Raw genomic sequence first — 19,187 nt, 5'->3', positions numbered from 1 at the left:
ATTGTTTTGATTGTGGCTGCCCATGGCTTTTCCTGTCATATCAAAGTTGACAACAAAACCAAAATGAATGAAATCTTAAACAGATACAAAATGTTAAACAGTGCTGTGAGCAAACTCTCTCTCTCTCCTTGGACATATATGTAAGTAGAATTCAAACTCTAAATATGTGGTTTGGTAATTTTAAATTGAAGGATTTCTGTCTTATCAAATGATATATTTTTCAATTGTAGAAATGATCCAGAATCCCTCCATGAGGCCAGTTGTAATACATCCGGATGTTCAGGATTTAGTGTGAATGCCAGAGCTGTGCCTATATTTATTGAAACCTGTATTTACCAACAGAATCACCACTACAACCGTACTCCAGTAACTTACAAAATTAGAGTAGGCTGCACTTGTATTAAGGAAACAAGCTTTTAAAAACATTTTCTCTAAAACCATTAAATCCTTAACCCAAGGCATGTAATAATTGTGAAAAAATACCTTTAGCACAGGAAGAAAACAGGTTGGTTTTTTTATATAGGAAAAGTTATTTAATAGCAAATGGTTTAGTTTCTGTCATAGAAAGTACTTGTACAATATTGAATGTTAATAATCGATAGAGTGTATTTTCTCTATGTTTTTACAAATAAAATAAGCATATGCCTGTGATGTGTTATACTTTATTTACCTATGAAATGTTTTCTTGTACTGAACAAATCAAGAATTGTCTATTTTATTTTATATATTTAATTTAATTAATATTATTTCAGTTTTATTTATATAGTGCTTTTAACAATAAACATTGTTCCAAAGAAGCTTTATAAAGATCAATATGTTGAAAATAAAATACAATTTATGTTAGTGTTTATAAGGAAAGTGCGTATAAGTTTATACCTAATGAGAACACCATTGATGGGTCCTAAAAATACAGAACTGTTAATGCCATATTGAGTCCCAAGCAATTGTAACAGACTGTTTATATTAATTAAAGTCCAAATCCATTCTCATAGTTCTTGAGTTGCTCTTCATGGATCTTTAGGCTGTTTATGTGGAATAATTCTCAGGTGCACAGCGTCGTTTCCAATTAAAGAAAACTCCATCCAGAGGTATTAAATGCCTCAAAAGGTAGGGCATTGGGATGGATCATCTGTTTCTGGAAAGGGACCAAATGGACCACTGGTCACTGGTAGCTCAGGAGCGTGTTTAGTTCAACAGAAATGGAGGGAGAGAGAGAGATAAAGAGAAAGAAAGACAGAGAAGAGAGGCAATGGGGAGGAGAGTAGAGGCACTGTACAGTGTGATAAGGGTGCAAGTAGTGACTCTGACAAGCTTAGCAATGGCATCATAACTCAAATTGAGAGCCAGAAAATTTGACTCACGTGGGGGATTTCTAAGAAACGAGACAGATCACCACACCACCACTAATAAACCTGTATAAATGGTTGAAAGTTGGGGGACAACATCATCCAAAACTCTATATGCATCCCTCCAGATCTACTCCTAAACCTAAAAAAAACTACTGACAAAATGACTAAGTAAATCAACCAAAAATAAATACATTTAACATGGACTTAAACAATGAAACTGTGTCTGAGTCCTAACACTAATTGGAAGGCAGTTCTATGACTGTGGGTGTTGTAAGAAAAATCTAAATGGGCCTGGTTAATTGTATAGAGAATCATATACAGTATATGGTGAATCATATCTCAAGCTGTGGGAGAAACATATAATGTGGACCCAATCTTCACCAGAAACTGGACATCCAGGAGTTAACAAAATATTGCAGACCAAGTACTGGTGGTCTCAGATGTTTAAAAACATTAGCAGATTCTCCTGCACACTATTTGTCCAATATAATTTCCCAATTATTTAAAGAACCATTGCTTTTGAGGTGTGTAAACACTAATGACTCTGCCTAAGAGAGATGATCTTTTACCCATAGTAAAGTTATAGGTTAACCATACCAGAGGAAAATGTGTGACTATCAGACCGTGCTGTACTGAAAGACCGATTTATATTTATTGAGAAAGCAACAGAGTTACAGACACAGACAAATTACTCACTGAAATATGCAGTGCTAATTTAGTTAATGTGATACAGTAAGGTAAATACATTAGTTAAACATGCATTTTTGTTTATACCTGACCTATTTAAATGATGTTCAATACAAGTGTCTCCCATGTCGAGAGAGAGTGAGACACACACACACACACACACACACACACTCTGGGATTGGCCTTTAGTTTAATTCTATGAGAGATGCATGTTCTTAATGGAAGAATTAATCTTAAGGACATGCATCACTGACAGCAGGTGACACCCTCTGCTAGCTAGAGTATTTATCTGGAAAATGCCAACATGCCACTTAGGCACTTTGTCAAAGGCCCTCAACTGCTCAGTCGTATGAATGAGAACTATAACTTCAACTGCTCTGAATAAGGGCATTTGCTAAAATGGCATGAATTTAGATAATCTATTTGCCACATTAAGCAGGCTAATTCCATTCTTTTGGAGTTTCACTTAGCTGTGTTGTGGCACAAGATTTTTACCACAGGGCAGAAGAACGAGACACACAAACACACATCTCTCCTGCCTCTTTCACACCAACTACCTGCATGTCTTCCCTCACCACATCCATGAACCTCCTCCTTGGCCTTCCTCTTTTCCTCCTTCCTGGTGGCGCCATCCTCAGCATTCTCCTACCAATATAACTCATGTCCCTCCTCTGCAAATGTCCAAACCATCTCAATCTCACCTCCCTCACCTTGTCACCAAATGTCCAACATGCGCTGTCCCTTTAATAAACTAATTTCTAATCTTGTCCATCCTCGTCACTCCCAACGAAAACCTTAACATCTTCAGCTCTGCTACCTCTAGCTCCGCTACCTGCATTTTACTCAGTGCCACTGTCTCTAATCCATACAACATCGCAGGTCTCAGCACAGTCCTATAAACTTTCCCTTTCATTCTTGCAGATACCCTACTATCACAAATCACTCCTGTCACTCTTCTAAACTCACTTCACCCTGCCTGCACTCCTTTCTTTACTTCCCTAACACACTCTCCATTATTTTGCACTGTTGATCCCAGGTACCTGAACTCCTCCACCTTCACCACCTCTTCTCCCTGCAACCGCACCACTCCACTGCCCTCCCTCTCATTCACACACATGTACTCTTTCTCACTCCTACTGACTTTCATTCCCCTTCTCTCCAGCGTGTACCTCCACCTCTCCAGGCTCCTCTCAACCTGCTCACTACCCTCACCACAAATCACAATATCATCCGCAAACATCATAGTCCAGGGAGACTCCTGTCTGACCTCGTCCGTCAACCTGTCTATCACCACTGCAAACAGGAAAGGGGTCAGGGCCGATCCTTGATGCAGTCCAACCTTCACCTTGAACCAGTCTGTCATTCCTACTGCACACTTCACTGCTGTCACACTGTCCTCATACATGTCCTGCACCACCCTCACATACTTCTCTGACACACCTGAGTTCCTCATACAATACCACAACTCCTCTCTTGGCACCCTGTCGTACGCTTTCTCTAAATCCACAAATACACAATGCAATTCCTTCTGTCATTCTCTATACTTCTCTATCAACATTCTTAAAGCAAATAATGCGTCTGTTGTGCTCTTCCTCCGCGTGAAACTATACTGTTGCTCACAGATGGTCACCTCTTCTCTCAGCCTGGCTTCCACTACTCTTTCCCATAACTTCTTGGTGTGACCGATCAACTTAATTTCCCTTGTTGTTACTGCAGGTCTGCACATCTCCCTTATGCTTAAAGATCGGTACCGGCACAGTCCTCCTCCATTCCTCAGGCATCCTCTCACCTTCTAGAATCTTATTAAACAGTCTGGTTAAAAACTCCACTGCCATCTCTCCTAAACATCTCTCTGCTTCTACCGGTATGTCATCTGGTCCAACCGACTTTCTACTCCTTATCCTCTTAATCGCTGCTCTCACTTCCTCCTTACTAATCCTATCCACTTCCTGCTTCACAATCTCCACATCATCGAATCTTCTCTCTTTCTCATTTTCCTCATTCATCAGCTGCTCAAAATACTCCCTCCATCTTCTTAACACACTCTCCTCACTAGTCAACACATTTCCATCTCCATCCTTTATTGCTCTAACTTGCAACACATCCTTCCCAGCTCGATCCCTTTGCCTGGCCAATCGGTACAAGTCCTTTTCTCCTTCCTTAGTGTTCAACCTTTCATACAGCTCCTCATATGCCTTTTCCTTGGCTTTCACTACATCCCTTTTCAGCTGCTGCTGCATCTTCTTGTACTCCCGCCTACTTTTCTTATCACTCTGTCGATCTCACTTCTGTTTTGCCAACCTCTTTCCCCTTATGCTCTCCTGCACTTTCTCATTCCACCAACACGTCTCTTTGTCTTCCTTTCTATTCCCAAATGTCACACTAAGTACTTTTCTAGCTGCCTCCCTAATCACTTCTGCAGTAGTTTCCCAATCATTTTGCACCTCTTCATCACCACCAAGCCCCTGTCTAACTTCTTCCCTGAACCTCACACTACACTCTTCCTCCTTGTGTTTACACCATCTTATTCTTCTTTCAGTCCTTCCTCTCCTTCTCTTCTTCTTTGCCTCCAAAACCATCCTACAGACCACCATCCGATTCTGTCTAGCTACACTGTCCCCTGCCAACACCTTACAGTCTCCAATTTCCTTCAGGTTGCATCTCCTACATAGAACATAATCCACCTGTGTGCACCTTCCTCCACTCTTATAGGTCTCCCTATGATCCTCCTTCTTCTTAAAATACGTATTCACCACTGCCATTTCCATCCTTTTAGCAAAATCTTCCACCATCTGCCCTTCCACATTCCTCTCCTTAAGGCCATAACTACCCATCACCTCCTCATCACCTCTGTTCCCTTCACCTACATGTCCATTAAAGTCTGCACCAATCACCAATCGTTCATTTCTAGGTACACCATCTACCACTTCATCTAATTCACTCCAGAATCTTTCCTTCTCCTCCATTTCAAAGCCGACTTGTGAAGCATAGGCACTGATGACATTTATCCATCCTTTCAACTTCCAGCTTCACATTCATCACCCTATCAGAAACTCTCCTCACCTCCACTACACTTTTGATGTAATCTTCCTTCTGAATCACCCCTACACCATTTCTCTTTCCATCCACACCATAATAGAACAGTTTAAACCCACCTCCAATGTTCCTGGCCTTACTCCCTTTCCACTTGGTATCCTGAACACACAACATATCAACGTTTCTCCTCTCCATCATATCAGCTACCTCTCTCCCTTTAGATAGTACATAGTACATAGTACAAATATTTAAAGTATCAAACCGAACCTCTACCCTCCTACACTTCTCCTTTCCTTGCAGTCTCTGTAGACGTCTTCCCCCTCTCCTTCTCCTCCTTCAACCAACAGTAGCCCAATTTCCACCGGTACCCTGTTGGCTAATGATACCGGTGGTGGTCGTTGTTAACCTGGGCCTCGACCGATCCGGTATGAAATTCTTAATCGTGACCCGCATATTTGATTTGGCACGTTTTACGCTGGATGCCCTTCCTAACGCAACCCTCCCCATTTATCTGGGCTTGGGACTGGCACTAAGAGTGCACTGGCTTCTGCCTCCCTAATGGCTGGGTTAAATATCCCAGCTCACCGAACTCTCTATATCCATGATCCCTCCAGATCTGCTCCTTTACCTAAGAAAAATCTTCTGATAAAAGACTTAATAAATAAATGTTTTCAGCCTCAACTTGAACACTGAAACTTTGAGTCCCAAACACTAATTGGCAGGCTGTTCCATAACTGTGGTGCTTTATACGAGAAAGCTCTGCCCCCTACTGTATTCTTCATTATTGTACTTGCCAACAAATAACCGGGAACTTTTAATCTAATCATTAAAGGGGGGGGATCATACAGAGTTAATCACATGAGCCTTAAAGGGAAGACAGTTTGAATAACTCCTGGAATTATCTGTTTGAAGAAATATGTGGGTAAGGAATCTAGCACTAAAGTTAATGATTTTAAGGTGGAAATAAATAAAAGTAATGTATTTTCTTGAATAGGAGTAAAACTGTAATTGATTATCAGTTATGATTATAGTGTTATCTACAGTTATTTATGAAACAGTTTGGATTTAAATGAGTGGTCTGGATTTTTTGCCTGATATTTAAAATTTCATAATGAAAATGAAATCACTCCCTATTGATGGTATGCATGTTAGTGCAATGCTTTTAATCCTTGTTAATTTTGCTACAGTACTGACTAAAATCTAAGATTATGCTTGTTATTTTCTATGAGGTTCTAAGAGCTTTTGAATAAATCAGGAGGCTCTCCTTTCATGCTATTTGCAATACTGTCAATTTGTTTTGATGCCATTTATTTTCTAATTTCCGAGTGGTCTGTTTTAAGGTGTGCAAATGATTGTTATTCCACAGTGCAAATTCTTTCTCTCTGATCATTTTAGTTTTGAGGGTAGCTACATCATCTAGAGTGTAACGCAACATTGATTCTAGGCATTCAGTAGCCCAGTCAAGCTCTGTGAAGTCAGACGGTGATCCAATTATTGTTGGTTACTCAGATTATTGATCAAACTTCCTGCAGTAGTTGACATGAATGTATGCTTAACATGGTAATGTGGCAAAGTACTTATTAATTACTGCCTTAGACATAGCATACCACACATTTTAGAACTGGATCATGGAGCAGTTAAAGAAGGTGGCCTGTTTAGTGAATTAAGTTTTCATATATCGTGAATTGACAAGTTTTTTGCTTAACTGGGGGAGAAGTCAAGCTGATGGAGGCCGTGTGTTGCTCTGGGGGATGTTCTACTAGGGAACCTTGTGTTCTGGCATTACTGTGACATTCTTTAAACAGTGTTGTTGACCAAGTACACCCCTTCATGACAATGGTACAGCATCGTCTCCAGCACACCCAAAATACTTCCATTTTCATGTGTGAAAATACTTTCTTTTTTAGCTTATGTATTCTTAGCAATGCCATCCAACACACCTATGTCTTCAGGTGTCATGAGTATGACAGGGACTATGATAGTTATCGATTACTGCACCTCAATAAGTTATTTAATGTTTGTTTGCACACCTGATTGACATTAATGTAATTACCACTTTTTTATATACTCATTACTGCATGCTTTGAATTTTAATTTTTCATGGTTATTGTTATTCCTTATTAAACTTCATAATCAACCACTCCCCCTTTCTTAAACCTCAAAATATATATTTTTTCTAAAGTTACGAGCCTTTTTGTTCAGCACTAAGAAGTAAAGAGCCATACTCACTTCCACATGAAATCTCACATTATCAGCTTTGTCTTTAATTAACTCTTCAAGTGTTTTCAAGTAGCCATAAAACAAATATTACAGCAAGAATGTATCCCTACTTGAATTATAATGAACCTAAAAAATAACACACCATTGCACATTCATAACAACCACCTGAGATGGAATAACCAATCTTGTTGGCACAGCAATGACCTAGTAGCACCCTAGCTAAAAACCAACCTGGCTAGACTACCTTCTTAGATGTTCACATTGCAGCAACCAAAATATTTAGCAAACCACTGACCAAGCATGTTTACATGTAAAGAAAATGCATTTTCTTAATAAGGAATATAACTGAACTGAGAATGATGGGTTTAATTAAAAGCGTAATAATACAGTATTTCCAGCATTTGAACAAGTAATAAAGAAAATAAGCTACTAATCAAAATCTGTAAGGAAATAAAAAATATTATATATATATATATATATAATAAAAAATATATATATATATATATATATATATATATATATATATATATATATATATATATATAATTTTTTTCTCTATTTTACCCAAATACATTATTTTTTTAATAATTATGTTTAATATAATTATATCAAGTACATCATATAAAAAAAAATTAATAAATAAGAAATTAATAAAAATACAACTGCTGGTCCTTGTGAAATCTAGATTTAATCACATTACGGCAATAAAAATAAAACATTTTTTTTGGGTTTGTGAAACTTAAGCTATATATTTATCCACGCAACCATGTCTTTTAGTCTCTGCTCACAAAGGTGAACTTTAATGTTTCCAATAACAAGCAGAGTACATGAAAATATCAGCCCAAACAGACCAGAAAAACATTAAAAAAAAAAATTATAATAATTCTGAAACAACAAAAACAGCAGTTGTTTCAGAAAATAATTCAAAATGACTAAAGTTCGAAAGCAAATGACACATAAAAGATTGTAGACAGTTAAACATTAAATGATTACATACTTTTTTATTATTATTTTTTTTTTTTACATTTCCTTATATTCCATTTGCTTTGTAAGATCTAAAAATGTTTTTAAAATTGCAAAAAAAAGTGAAACTGCACATTTATTGGGTGTTTAGCTTAATTTCCTGGGCAAGGCCTGACAGACAGAAAGACAGACACTGACAATATAAGCAAGGTGAAAGACAACGAAACAATAAACTGTCTGTCGGAATGTGCAGGACGAGACAAAATGCTTATTTCCTGCATGGAAATACACAGAATATACACCCTGATTTAGGCTCACAAACATATTCAGAAGATAAAGACATTGTGTAAGAATTAAAGCATTTAAGTGACAATAGAAAAAAAACAATGGCAGCAAAAAAACGAAATAAAATAGGTTCTGACTATTATAAAGCTAAAGTGAGTGCTAAAGGATGTGCATAAAGCAAAGTAGAAAAAAATGATGGAAATTTAAAGCTACATTCTGTAAATTTTAAACAAAGCATTCTATTTACAACAAATCCGACAATGTCTCTTGAAATGTGGTTCATGCTATCTGAATGCATGTGAACATTTTAACTGAAAAATATATAGATATGGTGTCGGACTGTAAACGTCTCTGAGATAACAGAGTGCGGCTTTATAAACAGTAAACTGTAATTAAAGGCATTTATTTTGGAACAATTTACATTCATTGTTGCTTTCCCACTTGACTCCAACAAATATCAATTACATACTATCTTCACTAGATCTTCAGTTAAAAATATTTTCTTACCATTTTAAGTTTATACTTTATAATATAAAAAAAAGTCATCACAAATAGGATATAAAATAATAAAAATGCAGACAACTGCTTTTTCTGGTTTTAAACAAAAGTGAAAGTAAACAGCACTACCTGCATTTGAAGTGTCACTACTTTGTGCTTCATTCTCTCAATGACAGAGACAAATAACAAATACAGAGACGGCATATGTATCCAGATAAAAAGATTGACATGAGAGGAAAGATCAGAATTTAAACTATAATTTCCTGTTATTTACATCTAGATCTAGAACATGGAACCTCTGGTGGCAGACTACACAATTCTTATAAGAGGGAAAGTCAGAACTGGACCTTTTGGGCTTTTCCTCTCACCAGAGTGATGTCATTTGTCATAAGCAACTTTTGCATTTATGGTGAACTTGATCAGTATCTGGTTGTTAGCATAACAATGTTTTTTTTTTCTCAGAACATTCTAAATTGTTGAATTGGCTATAACAAATGTTTGTGCAAATGCTGTGATCGTTTTTCTTTTAGACAGCCCATCTGGTGTTCATGTTGGTTTATCCTTTTTTACTTTAAACTAAATTTGACCTGTCGTCACTGGTAGGTAAACCTTGGAACCAAGCCAAAAGAAGCCACTCGGAGCTATGAATTGTTTACAGAATCAATATAACCTGTTCCAATATTTTTGATCAATTGAATAATGGCTGTATTTGTGTTTACACACACAAGCCTGTGCAACAATCTTGACACATGAACAGAGATGCTGTCAAGAGGACATGAAAAACAATTATATGGAATCTTAAACACTACAATGTGCAGTAAACAGTAAAAAGTATTGTCAAAATGTCAAATTTTGGCTTCTTACTCAACTAGTACTCCCATGCACAATTTGTGAAGTTTTTTGAGGATATTAGCCAGTACGTTTTTCTAAATATTGAGTCACACTTTTTTGTATTGCTCTTTTTTGCATTAAAAAACCCAGGAGCTTTCGTTATGTTTTCTGCCTGAAAGGTGGTATCTTACATATGTTGCTTTGTTTACTCAAATCAAAAAAATTCTGTAGCATTATTTTTGCAAATCTATAATGTATACTAACTCAATAAAGCAGAAAATAATATCTATAACATAATTTGTACTTACAAATATATTGTAGTATTGTTCAAGAGTTTCAGTTAAGGTTCACAAACATGAGAATATAATTTCTGTGACTTTAACAATGGCATGGTTGTTTGTGCCTGATATGCTGCTTTGAGTATTTTAGAAACTTATCAGGCATCATCTGCACAAATTCAAATAAAATTAACAGTTTAAGATTAGAAATAAAATTACCAGGTTTTTTTCCAACATCGCAAGAAAGAAGCAGTTACTCAAACTACTCAAACCAGTCCATCATTAACAAACATGCAATACATGTCAGAAATTTGTCATACTGTTTTTTCATTCTAATATTTATTGTGGACATTAACTGAAGCGATTGCCTGTATAAACTCGGTTGATGACAAAAGCACAGCTGTATAGGTGTTCTGATATGATTTTCACTGTTGTGTCATGACAGTCAACAGCAGTCAATGCACATAAAGTTTAGCATTGATAGTTGAGGGAGACAAATTTTTCAAGATTCTCATGAAGAGATGCTTTGACAAATGCTGACAAAGGGGGAAAAAATTATATAATAAAAATAATAATAATTATATATATATAAAAAGCAGTGACACTCCAAATACAAATAGTCTGGACAACAGGAAATGCAGGCCAATCCAATAACAATAATAAAACTATGCTGTATGTACCACTAATAAACATTATTGTTAAGGAGCCTGTGTAGGTTTAGTCTCCAGCACTGAACATATCTTTTAAAAATAAGACCATTACTATATAATAAAAAAAAAGCTTTCTTTTTTAAACTTCAATTTATCCAGGTACAAATGCCACATAAAAATAATGTCTGTGTGCAGTACAAGATAGTGCAATTCTTTTAGTTCTTTTCTTGAAAAAACTCTCTTTGTTCTTCTAATTGGCACTTAGTGAAAGTTAGAACCAAAGGTAACACTTCTGTTTCCCCACAAATATAAATATACCTGCTGTATAGATTAAGCAGGATGTCTGACAGTCCAAGAGGCAAATTGCACTATTAAATTTTAATATTTAATTATGTGGGTTTACCAAAACAATCTTTTATGTTTTAAGAAATCATAAAGAATGTTTTGAGCTTGGGAAGATGGCATCCCCGCTTGTGAGTTTACAAGTGAACAGTCATCATTTATAGCCATGCTGGTCTGATTGGCAGCAGTAAGAAAACTAGAAAGTAAGAAGAAATAGTACAGTATCCATTGTGATGTCTACATTCATACGGCTTTCAAACAGTATTTGCCTGGAAAAGCTCCATCACATTTTAAATGACTTAGACTGAGAGTGTTGTCTCATGTTTAAATTTGGGACCAAAAAGAGGCCACTCATTTTTGAAAGTCCTGTTTAGACAGGGAGTAAAACAAACAGCCATAACATATTTATAAGATCAAAGTAGAGTAGATCTATTCTTATGTCCATAATCCTATCTACAAATCACATTCTACAGTGAACTGAACTTGTTAAGATGCTGATGTTCACTACAAAAATAAAAGTTTCTCAAAAATAATTGATAGATCCATTTACATTTTGCAATTACATTGTAAGTATAAAATAAATGGTGAAACATGTAACCCAATCTTATTCATTAAAATGTTGTCACTTGAACAAACTAGTGCATTATATCCATTTAGAGGAAGGAAATCCTAAAATAACCCTTATTTTCCTTATCATTAAAGCTACATTGACCCTATGAGCATCATTTGCTGCAACATCATGATAGCCACAATTTGATAAGAATCAAAAAGGTTTAACTTAACACGAAATTCCAGAGGGCAGAAATTTAGACATATTTTGATCGAGACTCTTCACCACTGGTTTAAAGACATTAAACTAATTCAAAGCTCATTCTACAGTTAAAAAAGTCTAAAGTTTAGCTCTGCTTAAACAGCACAATGCAGATTGTTGAAAGTTTGGCATTCAAAAGTGATTAGAAATCATCCAAAAAAACCTGAAAAAAAAACAAACAAACAAACAAACAAACATTGCTTTTATAATGTGTGTATGTATATATATATATATATATATATATATATATATATATATATATATATATATATATATATATATATATATATATATACACACACATACAGTGAGGAAAATAAGTATTTGAACACCCTTTTAAGTATTTGAACACCTATTTTGCAAGTTCTCCCACTTAGAAATCATGGAGGGGTCTGAAATTGTCATCATAGGTGCATGTCCACTGTGAGAGACATAATCGTGAAAAAAACCCAGAAATCACAATATATGATTTTTAAACTATTTATTTGTATGATACAGCTGCAAATAAGTATTTGAACACCTGTCTATCAGCTAGAATTCTGACCCTCAAAGACCTGTTAGTCTGCCTTTAAAATGTCCACCTCCACTACATTTATTATCCTAAATTAGATGCACCTGTTTGAGGTCGTTAGCTGCATAAAGACACCTGTCCACCCCATACAATCAGTAAGAATCCAACTACTAACATGGCTAAGACCAAAGACACTAGAGACAAAATTGTACACCTCCACAAGGCTGGAAAGGGCTACGGGGAAATTGCCAAGCAGCTTGGTGAAAAAAAGGTCCACTGTTGGAGCAATCATTAGAAAATGGAAGAAGCTAAACATGACTGTCAATCTCCCTCGGACTGGGGCTCCATGCAAGATCTCACCTCGTGGGTTTGAAATCATGCATGGCACGGAAGGTTCCCCTGCTTAAACCAGCACATGTCCAATGACCATTTGGATGATCCAGAGGAGTCATGGGAGAAAGTCATGTGGTCAGATGAGATCAAAATAGAACTTTTGGGTCATAATTCCACTAAACGTGTTTGGAGGAAGAAGAATGATGAGTACCATCCCAAGAACACCATCCCTACTGTGAAGCAGGGGGGTGGTAGCATCATGCTCTAGGGGTGTTTTTCTGCACATGGGACAGGGCGGCTGCACTGCACCTTCCCTCAGTTAGAGCATTGAAGATGGGTCGAGGCTGGGTCTTCCAACATGACAATGACCCGAAGCACACAGCCAGGATAACCAAGGAGTGGCTCTGTAAGAAGCATATCAAGGTTCTGGTGTGGCCTAGCCAGTCTCCAGACATAAACCCAATAGAGAATCTTTGGAGGGAGCTCAAACTCTGTGTTTCTCAGCGACAGGCCAGAAACCTGACTGATCTAGAGAAGATCTGTGTGGAGGAGTGGGCCAAAATCCCTCCTGCAGTGTGTGCAAACCTGGTGAAAAACTACAGGAAACGTTTGACCTCTGTAATTGCAAACAAAAGCTACTGTACCAAATAATAACATTGACTTTCAAATACTTATTTGCAGCTGTATCATACAAATAAATAATTTAAAAAAATCATACAATGTGATTTCTGGATTTTTTTTTTAGATTATGTCTCTCACAGTGGACATGCACCTACGATGACAATTTCAGACCCCTCCATGATTTCTAAGTGGAAGAACTTGCAAAATTGCAGAGTGTTCAAATACTTATTTTCCTATATATATATATATATATATATATATACACACACACACACACACACACACACACACACACACACACACACACACACACGTACATACAGGATCTCACAAAAATGAGTACAACCCTCACATTTCGGTATCCATTTTCTCAAGGGACAATACTATTGAAATTAAACTTGGATATATTTTAGTCAATGTGCAGCTTGTATAGATATATAGATTTACTGTCCTCTGAAAATAACTCAACAAACAGCCATTGTTGTCTAAATAGCTGGACACAAATGTGAGTACATTTAAGTGTACTGTGATAACAGCTGTACGTCGTGTAACTATGCAAAGCCACATTTCCCATTCATCATGTTCCTGTTTTTCTCTGTTGACAGAATCATGCAAATTTGTGCATCTTGTATTAGAGCAGTTAAAATGTGGTGCTTTGAGTACAATTATCTCATACTGACCACTGGATGTTCAACATGGCACCTAATGGCAGAGAACTCCCTGTGGAGAGCAACAATTCTAATTCTCAAATCCTCATAGATGGTTGAGGCTATCAGAAGATCGGTAACACCCTGAAACTGAGTTACAGTACAGTGGCCAGGGTCATACAGAGGTTTTCCAAGACGGGTTTCACTCAGAACACCGCTCACAAGGGTCAATCAAAGAACACTACTCGTGCTGTGAGTCAGAAACAGAAGCTGGTCAGTGCTCAGACCTTAGCCGCCCACTGCAACAAATCGATTTGCATGGCTGTTGTCCCAGAAGGAAGCCTCTTCTGAAGCTGGCTCAAAAGAAAGCCTGCAAAAAATTTGCTGAAGACAACCTCCAAGATCATGAATTACTGGAACCATGTTCTGTGGTCTGATGAGACTAAGATAAACTTGTTGTGTGGCAACGTCCTGGTGAGGAGTACCAAGAAAATTGTATCTGTCAAGCATAGTTTTGGTAGCATCATGGTCTGGGGCTGTATGAGTGCTGCTAGTACTGGGGAGCTGTGGTTCATTGAGGGAAACATGGATTCCAACATGTACTGTGACATTCTAAAAGACGACATGACACCCTCCCTATAAAGATTTGGCCGAAAACCATTTTTCCAACCTAATAACGACCCCAAAAACACAGCCAAGATGAAGTGAAAGTATTGGAGTGGCCAAGTATGTCTCCAGACATGAACCCTATTGAGTGGGACATCCTCAAGAGGAAGGAGGAGAAGCACCATGTGTTTAACATCCATCAGCTCTGTGATATCATCATGGAGGAGTGGAAGAGAATCCCAGCAACAACCTGTACAGTTCTGGAATTAAGGCAGTGCTGGATATCAAGGTGCTCACACAACTGTTGACTACTCTAAAATATATCAGAGTTTCATTGCTATAGTACTGTCCCTTAAGATGATATACTAAAATGGTTGCTGAAATGGGAGGGGTGTATTTACTTTTGCAAGATACTGTGTGTATATATATATATATATATATATATATATATATATATATATATATATATATATATATATATATATATTGCATGTGTATGTGCGTGTTATATATATATATATATATATATATAAATATAAATAAACACGCACATACATACATATATACACACATACATTAACTTAGTATTTTTAAACAATTTGATAAATCTTGATTTAGAGTAGTGCTGCAAAATGCACATTGTATTTTTTTTTGCCAGCTATTAATTTTTTTCTTTTTTCTTTCCACTTTCCACAAGAGTGAAATATTTTAAATTTCTTATTGTGATGTGGAGGATACAAAATAGCTTATTTGCTAGACACACCCCTTACCAATAGTGAGAATGCACAAGGAATGGTTCTTTATGGCACAAAAAGGGGGTCAACAATAAGTCAGCGATTCAGACACTGATGTTCAATGAGCCTTTTATGTTTCTTAGAGAAAGAGTAAAATCAGTCAGTAAAACGCTGACAGGCTTTCTTCCAGCGGCATGCTGTGCACCACAGATCTTTCTTCTCCATTCCATACACTTTGCGGCACTTCTTTGCTTCTCCTCTGGGTTTTCTGGATAGTAAGGATTACACTAAGAATTAATAACATTTAAGCTGCCAAAATACTGTGAACCCTTAAATACATTTAAATTACCTACAAAATTAATGTATATATAAAATCTATACTGCCTCACTGTACCTGGTTCCAGGGCTGGGTTTGGGTGTAGATATGGTGGCATTGTGTGTCTTGCTGACTACATGTGTGACAGGTGGTCTCTTCTCCACTGTGCTCAAAATGCCAACATGAGTTACTTTACCCTGAGAAGTAAATGCAATTGAAGTGTGAAGCAATTCCAACAAAACATTTTACAAAAAGGCATTATTAGTATTAATGTTTTTTATTTATGTAAAGTATTTAACAAAAATATTATTTTAACCTTGTATTCTGAATATCTTTTCAAATGTCAAGTAATGTCTGAAACAGTAACAGATCAGTTTGTGCAGCTTTGGTTCACATTATTCTCACAAAATCAAACATTCCACAAGTCTATTCTCTCATTCTGTTTAAATTTTTCTGCTATTGTAGAATTGCACAATTCTGTTTACATTTTCTGTTTACATTTTTCTGCTACTGTGCACCTTATTCTGTCACGACAGGTTTTACTGGCGGAGCTACTGCTATTCCTATTTTTATATTTTGTGTATTGTCCTGCACTGTCCTGTGTTGTCTTGCACTGTCTTGTGTTGTCTCTTGCACTGTTTGCACCAGTTGCACACATGCACTTTATGTGGCGAGGATCTTAGTTCCTGGCCCTGTGTTCTTCTGTTCTGTGACTGTTGTTTTATGTTGTTTTATGTAGCACCTGGGTTCAGGAGGAACGTTGTTTCATTTCACTGTGTACTGCATCAGCTATATATGGTTGAAATGACAATAAAAGCTTCTTGACTTGACTTGACTCTTCATATGGACAACATTACCATTCAGTGATTACGTCAAAATATTGAAATCATTGGACCATTCGATTTACTTATGCTAGGGAATTTAGTGGGAAGCGCTTTAAAGATTGATAGCTCAGATCTCTGCCCAGAGCTTAGAACTTGTATAAGATTGTATAAGCTTTTCTCTGCTTTAAATTATCATGAAACAGGAAGCTCTGAAAGAAGGCCCTCAAAATATTTTGCTTGCAGAGGTGGATCATGCAGCTCCGTTTGTATCAAAGTTTCACAAGTCCTTTGAAAATGTGCCTGCATATCTGGCACTGCACATCTGGCAGCAGATCCTTAAAATTCTGTGAGTTGGGGCCTCCATTGAGGTGGGGCCTCCATTGACAGACCTTTTGTTTGTCTGATTACTAATTGAGATCAACATGGGCACTATGACTGGTCTGTGGATAAGTAGTCCCATACACAGCAAGTTGCAATGCTCTGTTTTTTTTTTGTAACTTTCTATCAAAGCCAGCATTAACTTTTTAGCAATTTGTGGACAACAGATTGGACCAGAGAGATTGACCTCTGTCCATCAATGAGCCTTGGATGCCCAGGACCCCTGCCAAATTTCCCCACTTCAACTTTCACATCAACTTTAAGAACCGACTTCATCTGCTGCACCTATCAGTATTTTAAATGTTTATAAAGAAATAAATAAATCAGATGATATTTTGAAAATATATTACAGGTTTAAAGGCAGAATTTAAATGAAAAAAACACATGCTTTCTTACTGGTTGGCTTTTAAAGATAATGGAAGGTGACTGCCAAGAAACACTGATGGCACTGTGGCTGTGCATCGGCTCGGAAGAAACAGTAGGAATGCTGACAGGAGCAGTGGCCTAGAGAACAAAATGACACAAAAACTGAGCTATACATTAACAAAGCTCACTAAAGAGTTAAGACACATTGTTGTATTGTTAAACATACTATACAAATGTATACACTGAAGTAAACCAATATGTATCATTAGGTTCATGCTTTTAATGTTAGCTCGAGGTGCTACGACCAGGTTAATGTAAAGGCGAGAAAAGCTACCTGGTAGGCATGGTCAGTGTGGATGTGGCACAGTGTAGATGGAGCTGACTGGCTTAGCGGACTGTGAATCACAGTGGCAGACTTGGATTGCGCCATGTCACTGGAAAGTGGAAAGACAGGGGGTGGGCCAAGGGTGGTGGGTGAAGTTGGTGTGAGGTTTGACAGCCCTTCAGACAGTGTGTCCATGTTCACCTCAATCTCTGAGTAGTAGAAGTCCTCCTCACCATCACTGTAGTCAGAATCACCATTTCGCCTACATGCAAATGCACAAACACAATGCAGACAGAATTTAGATGCTAGTATAAATTTATTTACAATGGTCAAATTGGCTCCCATATACAGCGGGGAAAATAAGTATTTGACAAATCAGCATTTTTATCAGTAAGGGGAATTCTAAGAGGGCTATTGACACAGAATTTCCATCAGATGTAGCCATCAAGCCTAATATTGAATTCATACAAAGAAATCAGAACATTTAAGTATACAAGTTGAGTCATAATAAATAAAGTGAAATGACACAGGGAATAAGTATTGAACACATGAAGATAAGGTGCAAAATGGCATAGAAAGCCAGGAGATCACCTGAAATCTGTCAGTATTGAGAGAGAAACCCTGAAATCAGTACTAATTGATATCAGCTGCTTTAGTCCTAATTGATGGCCTATAAAGGCTTCTCATTACCTAGGAGGAAAGACTTCATGATGGGTAAAAGCAAAGAACTCTCTCATGATCTTCGTAATCTTATCGTTGAAAAGCATTTTGATGGGAATGGTTAGAGGCGCATTTCCAGAATGCTGAATGTTCCTGTGAGCACTGTGGGGGCCATTATCCGGAAATGGAAAGACCATTAGTTCACCATAAACCGGGCACGATCAGGTGCTCCACGTAAGATCCCTGTCCGAGGAGTCCAAAGATTAATCAGGAGAGTTCGCCAAGAGCCAAGAACCACTCGGGCAGAACTTCAGGAAGACCTTGTATCAGCAGGTACGGTTGTTTCAAAGAAAACTATAAGCAATGCACTGAACCGCCATGGCATCCATGCATGCTCACCACGCAAGACTCCATTGCTGAACAAAAAGCATGTTGAGGCTCGGTTAAAGTTTGCGAAAGAGCATTTGGAGAAGCCTGTGGATTATTGGGAGACTATAGTATGGTCAGATGTAAGCAAAATGTAACTTTTTGGCAGTCATTCTACACACCATGTTTGGAGAAGAAATGGCACTGCCCACCACCCCAAGAACACCATACCAACAGTTATGTTTGGGGTGGAAGCATCATGGTTTGGGTCTGCTTTTCAGCAAGGGGTACTGGCAGACTTCATATTATTGAAGGCAGGATGAATGGAGAATTGTACCGGGACATCCTGGATAAAAATCTGCTGCCATCTTCCAGAAAGCTGAAAATAAAAACAGGCAAGAAATTTCAGCAAGACACTGATTCCAAACACAAGTTCAAGGAAACAATGAAGTGGTTTCAACGAAAGAAAATCAAGTTGCTTGAATGGCCCAGTCAAAATCTATGGAGAGAACTGAAGATCAAAGTTCATAAAAGAGGCCCAAGGAACCTT

At 37.3% G+C, this 19,187-nt stretch overlaps 1 protein-coding gene across 1 annotated transcript in view; it reads right to left on the bottom strand.

The window, feature by feature from the left end:
• Positions 1 to 15,514: 15,514 nt before the first annotated feature.
• Positions 15,515 to 19,187, bottom strand: part of slc2a4rg (SLC2A4 regulator) — a 50,483-nt gene continuing 46,810 nt past the window's right edge. The window contains exons 6-9 of the mRNA XM_046869669.1: positions 17,621 to 17,873; positions 17,317 to 17,424; positions 15,797 to 15,915; positions 15,515 to 15,670 (exon numbers count right to left, since the gene is read on the bottom strand). Of these exons, the coding sequence (XP_046725625.1) occupies positions 15,559 to 15,670; positions 15,797 to 15,915; positions 17,317 to 17,424; positions 17,621 to 17,873 (592 nt within the window). The 3' untranslated portion in view covers positions 15,515 to 15,558. The remainder of the gene's footprint in view (positions 15,671 to 15,796; positions 15,916 to 17,316; positions 17,425 to 17,620; positions 17,874 to 19,187) is intronic.

Source organism: Silurus meridionalis, chromosome 16 (assembly GCF_014805685.1).
Source record: "Silurus meridionalis isolate SWU-2019-XX chromosome 16, ASM1480568v1, whole genome shotgun sequence".
NCBI classification, from domain to species: Eukaryota; Metazoa; Chordata; class Actinopteri; order Siluriformes; family Siluridae; genus Silurus; species Silurus meridionalis.
This window is presented reverse-complemented; position numbering and strand designations above follow the sequence as displayed.